The sequence below is a fragment of the Vipera ursinii genome, assembly GCF_947247035.1.
Source record: "Vipera ursinii genome assembly, chromosome: 4".
In the NCBI taxonomy this organism is placed as follows: domain Eukaryota; kingdom Metazoa; phylum Chordata; class Lepidosauria; order Squamata; family Viperidae; genus Vipera; species Vipera ursinii.
The window spans coordinates 8,655,828-8,666,098 of NC_139514.1; the positions used below are offsets into that span (position 1 = coordinate 8,655,828).

General features: G+C 44.3%; 1 protein-coding gene across 1 annotated transcript in view; it reads left to right on the forward strand.

The window, feature by feature from the left end:
- Positions 1–9,400, forward strand: part of CCDC81 (coiled-coil domain containing 81) — a gene marked incomplete at its 5' end in the record, with an annotated part of 34,055 nt that extends 24,655 nt beyond the window's left edge. The window contains 5 exons of the mRNA XM_083362126.1: positions 1,094–1,263; positions 2,243–2,321; positions 4,879–5,105; positions 7,578–7,703; positions 9,054–9,400. Coding sequence (XP_083218252.1) covers positions 1,094–1,263; positions 2,243–2,321; positions 4,879–5,105; positions 7,578–7,703; positions 9,054–9,195 — 744 coding nt within the window. The 3' untranslated portion in view covers positions 9,196–9,400. The remainder of the gene's footprint in view (positions 1–1,093; positions 1,264–2,242; positions 2,322–4,878; positions 5,106–7,577; positions 7,704–9,053) is intronic.
- Between the last annotated feature and the right edge of the window lie 871 nt (positions 9,401–10,271).

Below are 10,271 nucleotides of genomic sequence, written 5' to 3' on the forward strand. Positions count from 1 at the left end.
CTATAGCTTGGCCTTTTCTCTATCTAGGCATTTTTTTTGGATCTGTTGGACTATTGGGCCCATGTTCTCAATCGGATGGTGAATGGTTGAGGAACCTAGGTAAGTCTAGCCCAGGGGTAGGCAACCTTGGCTCTTTTATGACCTGTCAACTTCAATACCCAGAATTCCTGAACCAGCCATGCTGACTCAGGAATTCGGGGAGCTGAAGTCCACAAGTCATAAAAGAGCCAAGGTTGCCTACCCCTGGGCTAGCCTGTCGAAGAGAAGGATTAGGGGGGATGTGATAGCAGTCTTCCAGTACTTGAAGGGAGAGGGAAGATTTATCACAGAGAAGAGGGGATTGATTTATTCTTTAAAGCATGAGAGGGCAGGACAAGAAGTAACGGGTGGAAGATCATTAAAGAGCAATCCAACCGAGAAGTTAAAGAGAACTTTTCTGACAGTGAGAACAATTATTCAATGGAATTGCTTGCCTCCTGGTGTTGTGGGTGCTCCATCACTGGAGGTTTTCAAGAAGACACTGGACAAGCCATTTATCCCAAATAATATAGATCTCCTACCATGGGTAGTTGGGGTTGGATTAGATGATCCCCAAGGTCGCTTCCAACCCTATTGTTTTATGTTCTATGCGCATCAGATAATGGCCAGCAGGCTCTTCCTGTCTTGTTAAAGGTAAAGGTAAAGGTTCCCCCGCACATGCGTGCTAGTCATTTCCAACTCTAGGGGCTGGTGCTCATCTCCATTTTAAAGCCGAAGAGCCAGCGTTTGTCCGAGGACGTCTCCGTGGTCATGTGGCCGGCATGACTGGATGCCAAAGGCACACGGAACGCTGTTACCTTCCCACCGTAGTGGTCCCTATTTTTCTACTTGCATTTTTACGTGCTTTCGAGCTGCTAGGTTGGCAGAAGCTGGGATGAGTAACAGGCGCTCACTCTGTTACGCGGCACTCGGGATTCGACCCGCCAAACTGCCAACCTTCTGATCGACAAGCTCAGCATCCTAACCCACTGAGCCACCACGTCCCTTTGTCTTGTTAAATACCCTCTATCCAAGTGTTGCTTTTGTTCACGTCAAAATTTGTGCCTCTTTCCAGAGGTCTTTCATTTTTGAGAAGAGGCCACCCAGTTCTACGCCTCATGAGAAGCAAGAGGAATATGCCCAGCACTTGGACAAGCAACTGGAGAGCAAAAAAGCCAGAGAAGCAAAGCAAAAACAGGAACAAGACTTCATTGACCGCTTGCAGCAAGTTCAGCTGGCAGAAGAGTGAGACCTTTGGGAGAAATTGATCTCCTGCCTCAGTATTTATTCAGTCCAAGTTTTAAATGCCTCTTTCCCCAGCCTGCTGCCTTATAGATGTCATAATTATGAGTCTGAAAGCACAGCATTGTTTATATATATATATATATATATATATATATATATATATATATATATATATATATATATATATATATATATATATTTATATATATAAAAGATAAGGGTGGGGGAATTGGAGAAAAAGGACAACAAAATTTGCCCTTTTACCCAGTGTTCTCAATGAGTTGAGTTCTGGAAATCTTCCCCATCATATAGACTCACTCACTGCTAGGTTGGCAGAAGCTGGGACGCGTAACAGGCGCTCGCTCTGTTACGCGGCACTCGGGATTTGACCCGCCAAACTGCCGACCATCTGATCGACAAGCTCAGCGTCCTAACCCACTGAGCCACCGCATCCCTTATTTGGGATCATATCCTTCTGTAAAACTGTAAGCACAGTTGCATTAATGTGCTTTTTCACTTTGTAGCTGCTTTGCCTAAGGAGAAAGTTGGTGGTCCCAATTGTATTCACCAACACACTCACTAAATCAGATTTACCTTTGGGAGCTCAGCTGTTAACAATACTGGGGCTTTCAAGATCCGAGGGAAATGCTATAGATTTAGGCAGCCTAATCCTCACCCACTGCTTTAGATCAGGGGTAGGCAAACTCGGCTCAGGAATTCTGGGAGTTGAAGTCCATGAGTCATAAAAGAGCCGAGGTTGCCTACCCCTGCTAGATGAACCTGCTAGGTCAGGGGTGTCAAACTACCGGCCCACGGGCTGGATGCATCATCCGGAAGCCGCGCCCACCCCGTTGCCGACAATGGCAAAACCGTCCCGATATGTTGCGCGATGTCACATGACATCGCGAGTTTGACCACCCAGGATTAAATCTTACTGAAATCGTACTGGCTGATTCTTAGTCTTCTGTCTGCTTTCTAGATTAGCTGCCCAAAGAGCCAAATATCTAAAAGAGAAGATGGAAGAAAAGCAGAATTATAAGACGGCCCTTGATACACAGGTAAATCGGCTGGTTGCCAATAGAAGCCATTTCAACCTAGAACAAGCTTATACGAGAGTGTGATCATGAGAGAGAGAGAGAGAGAGAGAGAGAGAGAGAGAGAGAGAGAGAGAGAGAGAGCTCCTTAAATCTAATTGGATTGCTTTTATGTAAGCAACTGCAGCATCCCAGCCCAAGGGAATCATAAGAGCAATAACTGACAATTTATGATCGCTTATAAGTTGTGCAGCTGAAAAGAAAGTGGTTGGCCTCTCTTTTTTAGCGAACACAACAAAAAAAATAATTTATCAGAGCATCATGAGTTGCTGGTTTGGCAGCATGTCTCTCCTCTCCCCCATCTGTTTATTGAACAAATACAGGTGGTCCTTGACTTATAACAGTTCCTTTAGTGACCATTCAAAGTTACAACAGCATGGAAAATGTGACCTGTGACCATTTGTCACGCTTACAACCGTTGCAGCATGATTACATGATCAAAATTCAGATGCCTGGCAATTGATTCATATTTATGTTGTTTTTAGTGTCCCGGGATCGCGGGATCCACCTTTTGCAACCTCCTGACAGGCAAAAGTCAATGGGGAAGTCAGATTCCCTTAACAGCTGGGTTACTAACTTAACAACTGCAGTCATTCACTTGAGAAATGTGGCAAGAAAGGTGGTAAATTGGGGCAAAACTCACTTATCAAATGTCTCACTTAACAGAAATTTTGGACTCAGTTATGGTCGTAAGTTGAGGACTAACCTGTGTAACTTTGCTTTTGCAAATGACGAGTTCCATTCGAGTGGAACCAACAGGGATGCTGATTCTGAGGGCAAGGCTGGCTCGGGAATTAATTCTTGGAAATTTAATTAGCAAATCCTGGAAGACATTCCCATCACGATCCAGCCCAGATGTTCAGATAGTCAGTAGTAAAAGAGGAGGCAGATGATCTTTAAACTCTTTCAAAGTCTGTGTTGGCCCATACAAGCAGAACGTTTGCAGGCATTACAAATTATTTGGTGCAGGATTACAATGTAATCCAAACCGAGTTTGCCCGGAAGCAGACCCCACTAGACTCAAAGAGGCTTATATTTCAATTAGTCTGCTTAAGATCATAATATTCGCTATACAAAACCAGCCTTCACTTCCCCCAGTTTTTCAGGTCCCCGTTTAAGTGCTTGATTTTAAAGCGCGGTGTTTTTACTTTGTACAGATGTCTGTAATGCTGTCGACAGCCTTGTGTTTTCCAGATGTCTGGGACTGCAGCTTTGTGGCAGCTTATTTCTTTATTTACATTTTTTTTAATCCCATTTATATCCTGCCCTTCTCCGAAGACTCAGGGCGGCTTACAATCTAAGAAGCACAAATCAATGTGCTTAGCAGTAGCCTTCATTCTATGTATATGCCTGCTTTATTAGGGCTTTCACACACACCCCAAGTGGCATTATTACAAAGTCAGCTTAATTGCCCCCAACAATCTGGGTCCTCATTTTACCTACCTCGGAAGGATGGAAGGCTGAGTCAACCTTGAGCCTGGTGGGACTCGAACCTGCACTAATTGCAGGCAGCTGGTGTTACTTAAGGAGGCATTAGCCCACTGCTCCACCAAGGCTCTTTTACTTCTGCATAAAATCTACGTACCTTTCTGGCTTGGGTTTTATTCTGGCAAAGGCACATCAGGCTAAGAACCTTCCTGTCATTTATTAACTTATAAAATTTATACGGCTGCCCACTCGCTCTCAGTGACTCTGGGCAGCTGGCCAAAAATAAAAACCCAACAGAAAAAGTTTCCCCCCATCCAGTCGTGTCCGACTCTAGGGCACTGCGCTCTTCTCTGTTTCCAAAAGTTCTTAAAAAAAAGTCCTGCTTTATTTACGTCGGAAGAAAGCAAAAAATCAGTTTTTCGGCCCAAGTACCAGCTGCTTCTGAAGGGCTTCGTGATCTTTTATGGCTTGATACTGAGGCTGAGTCAACCTTGAGTCTGGTGGGACTCGAACCTGCACTAATTGCAGGCAGCTGGTGTTACTTAAGGAGGCATTAGCCCACTGCTCCACCAAGGCTCTTTATTTATAGTCTGTTTCAATCCACAAGGATTCTGGGCAGGGAGAAAGAGATGTATATAGGTAGTCCTCAATTTATAACAGTTTGTTTAGCGGCCGAAGTTACAATGGTACTGAAAAAAGTGAGCTATGATCGTTTTTCACACCTGCGACCGTTGCAGCATCCCCAGGGCCAGGTGATCAAAATTCAGCCACTTCGCAACTGGCTGGCATTTATGACAGCTGCAGTGTCCCGGGGTCATGTGATCCCCTTTTTGCGACCTTCTGACAAACAAAGTCAACGGGGAAGCCAGGTCCCGTTAAGAACCGTGTTATTAACTTAACAACTGCAGTGATTCACTTAACAGCTGTGGCAAGAAAATTCGTAAAATGGGGCAAAATTCACTTAAAACAAATGTCTCACTTAAGCAGCAGAAATTTTGGGCGCCATTTGTAGACTTACCTGTACCTAAAGAATGAATTGCTATGAGTAAAGTGTCTTTTTAAAATTTAAATTCTGTCTCCTTTTTGTACATAGCTAAAATTAAGACCGGCTCCCTTGCCTGAGTTTGTGCCTAATTCAACGGAGGTCATTTTTGGGAAGAACGACATGAATGAAGAGAAACTGGAGGAGAGAAGGAAACGTGCTCGGGAATATTCCAAATATCAGCTGCAGGCAGTTGCAGATCGTAAGAGAGCAGCCATTCTTAACCAGCTGGTGGATCAAAGGAGAGCTACAGATATGTTTCAAAGAGCTAAGAAACAGTAAGATGGAAACTGTAAAGGGTTAATACTACTTTATAATGACTTGGTAAGACTAGACTTGGAATATTGCATCCAGTTTTGGTCGCCATGATATAAAAAAGACGTTGAGACACTGGAAAGACTGCTGAGCGGAGCAGCAAAGATGGTTGAAGGCTAAAACATATGAAGAACAGTTGCAGGAATTGCGTATGCCTAGTTTAAGAGCCGTGATGGTGCAGGGGTTAGAATGCAGTACTGCAGGCTACTTCTGTTGACTGACAGCTGCCAGCAGTTTGGCAGTTCGAGTCTCACCGGCTCAAAGTTGACTCAGCCTTCCCTCCTTCCGAGGTCGGTAAAATGAGGACCCATATGGTTGGGGGAAATTTGCTGACTCTGTAAACCGCTTAGAGAGGGCTGTAAAGCATGTGAAGCAGTATATAAGTCTAAGTGCTCTTGCTCTTGCTATTAATGGAAAGAAGGTGATCACAGTGTTCCAATATCTCAGGGGCTGCCCCAAAGACGAGGGGGTCAAGCTATTCTCCAAAGCGCCTGAAGGCAGGACAAGAAGCAACGGATGGAAACTAATCAAGGAGAGAAGCAACCTAGAACTAAGGAGAAATTTCCTGACAGTTAGAACAATTAATCGGTGGAACAACCTGCCTCCAGAAGTTGTTGGAGCACCCAATACTGGAGGTTTTTCAGAGGAGATTGGACAACCATTCCTTTCCAGCTCTGCTATTCTGCTATTGTGTTAACTGCAGTGCTGAAGCTTTTCTGGACAAATTTGGCTCCTCTGATAGGTTACATGGCCATTCTGGATGATTCTGCTTCTTAACAAGGTGTCCCATTCTGGGCATGCTCCAGATGGATTATGACGAAATGGGGATGGCTATCAAGACTTTACTTGAAATAGGTGAAGACAGTCATGCTCCAAACCATAAGGGATTTTAAAGGTGATCTTGGAACCAATACAACTCCTATAATATTGACTGAATGGTGGAGAATGGAAGGATTTATATTCCTTGCAATCATCCAGTTGTTAGTGGTAACAACCAGATGAATGCAGGGAATATAAATCCTTCCATTCTCCACCATTCCGTCAGAACCGAAGAAGCTTCTTGGATGAGAAGTGAAATGTCTTCAGGGAAAAACAAAGAAAGTCCAGTTGCCTTTTGAAAAAAGCACCTTTGGGACAACCATGACCTGGATGACTGAGGATCTCCTTAGGCATTTAACAAAAAGAAGTCTCCTGGTGCATTTTCTACCAGTGAGTACCCACTTAGGCATGGCTGACAACATAAGATGATGGTGGCGACCGTAGAACTAATGAATATGCATACATTTTAATGCTCATTTGTATGATAACATTGTATAACTGTTAGAACTTCAATTTCATCAAAGGCAAGTCAAAGAATCCAGATCCACCTAAACAGGGAGTAGGATTTCATTCATTCCTTGCTTGCCCTGGTCACCACGATGTGAAAAAGATGTTGAGACTCTAGTGCAGAGAAGAGCAACAAAGATGATTGGGGGACTGGAGGCTAAAACATATAAGGAACGGTTGCTGGAATTGGGTATGTCTAATTTAATGAAGAGAAGGACGAGGGGGGACATGATAGTAGTCTTCCAATATCTCAGGGGCTGCCCCAAAGAAGAGGGAGTCAAGCTATTCTCCAAAGCACCCGAAGGCAGGACAAGAAGCAATGGATGGAAATTAACCAAGGAGAGAAGCAACCTAGAACTAAGGAGAAACTTCCTGACAGTTAGAACAATTAACCAGTGGAACAACCAGCCTCCAGAAGCGGTGAATGCTCCAACACTGGAAGCTTTTAAGAAGAGACTGGACAGCCATTTATCTGAAATGGTATAGGGTTTCCTGCCTGAGCAGGGGGTTGGACTAGATGACCTCCAAGGTCCCTTCCAACTTTATTATTATTATTATTATCATTATTATAGCTTCTGTGCAGTTAATTTAGCAATCCCTGCATGGCTTTTGAACCATCACCTCCGTCTCTCAAACTGGAAGTAGATAAAAGGTGAAACAGAATCATGAAAGCAGGACATGGACCTACAGGTAGTCCTCAACATAGGATCATAATTGAGCCAAAAATTTCTATCGCTAAATGAGGCAGTACCCCATTTCACAACCTTTTTTGCCACAATTGCTAAGCGAATCACTGCAGTTGTTAAGTTAGTAACACGATGGTTAAGTGAATCTGGCTGCTCCGTTGACTTTTCTTGTCAGAAGGTCTTAAAAAAAAGTGATGACATGACCCCATGACAGTGCAACCTTCATTAATATGAACTGGTTGCCAAGGAATTTTGATCACGTGACCAGGAAGAGGCTGCAATGGTCGTAAGCGTGAAAAATGGTCATAGGTAACTTTTCCCCCAGTGTTGTTGTAACTTGGAACAGTCACTCAAACCAACTGTTGTTAAGTCGAGGGCCGCCTGCATTCTCCTTGCCTTCAAACCCTTTTGATATACTCCTAGGTGGATGGTGGAGAAGGGTGAGCGAATGGAGAGGCTCTTCCAGATGAACTTGGCTATTCAAGAGGACTGGCGGAAAAGTGCAGGGCTGAAGCGACAACGAGATTACGAGGAGAAGCTCTTCCAGCGGTACGCATCCAACTAGAGCAGAATTCCCCAAAATTTCTGGCTTTGTGGACCGGTGTGGAGGGGGGAGACGGGAAGAGAAGGGATGGTTCCGCCCGAGCAGCGGGCAAGCGCATGCACGCGAGCCGCTCCATTTGTGCCACTTCTGCAGCCTGGTTCCAAATGGCTCCCAGACCGATAATGGGCCACAGCCTGGGGGTTGGGGAGCCCTGATCTAGAGTATGCTGATGATACTCAGCTGTACTCTTCCGCCCATAGTGAATTAAGTGATGCTGCCTCTGTCTTCTCTTGGTGGCTGGAGGCTGAAGAGGTCTGGATGGGGAGCAACAGACTAAAACATGGCTCCGGGTTAGAGGCTCTTTGGCCCTTGGAGAATTACCATCTTTGGTCATGGATGGGGTTACATTGCCTCAGACTGACCTGGTGCATAATCTGGGAGTTCTCCTGTATTTGCAACTTAAGGTTGCCTGCTGGGTCTAGAATCAAGCCTCTGAAATCGCAAACAAATGTTTTTTTTAGGTCAGCAATACCTAGCACCATCGCTACTACTGAAAAAGACTTACTTTGTGCCCTTCCCCAAGACTCATGACTTGGGGGGAGAGGGTGATACAATTGCCCTGTGGGCCTGCACTCCTCGGATCTGCCATGGACCGCTTACCTTCCGGCACTGTTGTCTTTCTGTTCTATGTCTATCCGTGTCTGCTCTGAGTTGCACGAGAAGCGGCTTTGGAGAATGCTTTTCTGCAACCTCTGCAGCCTCCAAAAATTGTGCAAAAGCATGCCCAATTCTCGCGCAATTTTCATTACATTACAGTACAACCCTTTTGGATGATCTCTAGAAGCTGCACGAGAGCACAGACCCCATTGTTATGTGGCTTCTGCAGACTCCAGCAATCATCCAAGAAGAGGGCACGCTTTCAAGTATAGTTACTATTGGAAGTTGGTGAATGCTTGTGTGTTCACCTTCGACACGCATGTCATAGGTTCGCCATCAGTGTCCTAAGTGAATGAGCAGCGGTATGGAAGAGATGACCAGGCTGAGCCTGATGTTGCTGGGGGATGGAGAAGCCAAACACATCATACATCATGAGTCCCTGCACACCTGCAAGAGATCTAAGCCCAACTCAGCTTGAATGCCTTTCTTATCTCCCGCTCATTTCCCTTGACCCTTAGTTGGTCAGATTCTTGTAGAGAGCTTAAGTTGGCAATACATCTTTATACAGCCTGAATCTCCTGATTTCCCCCACATTTGAAATAGAAGCCTTTGAGGAAACCTGAATTATTGGTCTTTCTTCTCCAGAAGCTGATTTTTTTTAAAAAAATTTAAAACGTTTCTGTCTCTTTGAACTGCAGGGCGGGAGACAAACTTATGCTCCTGGATCAGTGCGCGAGATATCGTCGTTGTTACCAGTGCAAGAAAGGCCTGAACAAATTTGGGGAAAAAAATATATGGACAGACAGTAAATATATCCCTGGATCTCGGTTAATCGTTTGAAGCAGCACCATTTGTTCATGCCTTCCTTTTCTTCTTGCGTGCTTTTGAAATTGTTTTTTTTTATAAAAAAAAATCTGATTGTGTGAATGTGCTTATGATTTGATTCTTGTGGCCCTGTGACATGAATTTCTACGTTTTTTTCTTTTCTAGTGACAGGATTTTGTCCTCTCACTTTGGAATGTGTTTTTCTGCATTAAAAGATATATATGTATGTGTGTTTGTGTGTATTAGGGAATACATCACCCCCCACACACACAGACCATAAAACAAGCGTCTTTATTACTTTTTAGTAAGTGGGCGGGTTGATCTTCTCAGACAGAAATGCGAGGGTGGCGTGTTTGATTTACAGGGACTGATGCCTTTTTGTACATTTGTGGGGGTTTTTTTTTTGTTTGTATATTTATTTTAAAGAATCAGTGTTTTGTTCAAATACAGTGAAGGATCTGGGACTGAGAGAAGAGAGAGGATTTTGACACACACGAATGGAACACCATCAATGGTGAAAGATCTAGGTCCCTTGAGGAAATGGCAAGGATAGGGATGGTTAGACCTGCTGCTTCCCACGTGTCCAGCATTGAGGCCAACGTGTCTACCTGTCATCAGAAAATGTTAGCCACTCATGCCTGGTCCAACCCTGCCCACAGACACCCCACGTTTTCTGAGATCTTTTGTCATGTTTGTTTCTAACTATTGTGTCTTCCAATAATTTTGGATGAATCTTCAACATTTCTAGTAGATTCTGTCGGTGGCCCAGGTGGCCCAAGAGTAATTTCAGACACACTGTGAAGCCAATAGAAATTTGGACCTTAGGAGCAAAGTCCTTCTCTGGGTATAGGACATTCAAACCATGCCAGTCATACCTCTTTTATATTTTCCATGCGGGAAAACTGTGGTCTCCTGGATCAGTAAGGGGTGATCAAGGTGACTTAAGCCAGTAACTACGCTTTGCAGATCATTGTATGAGGGTCAGCAACCCATTGTTGAAAGTTTGGAAAAAAATCAGAGAAGAGAAATCAAGAAGATCAAAGGCCTGGAGACTAAAACATACGAAGAACGGCTGTGGGACTTGGGTTTGG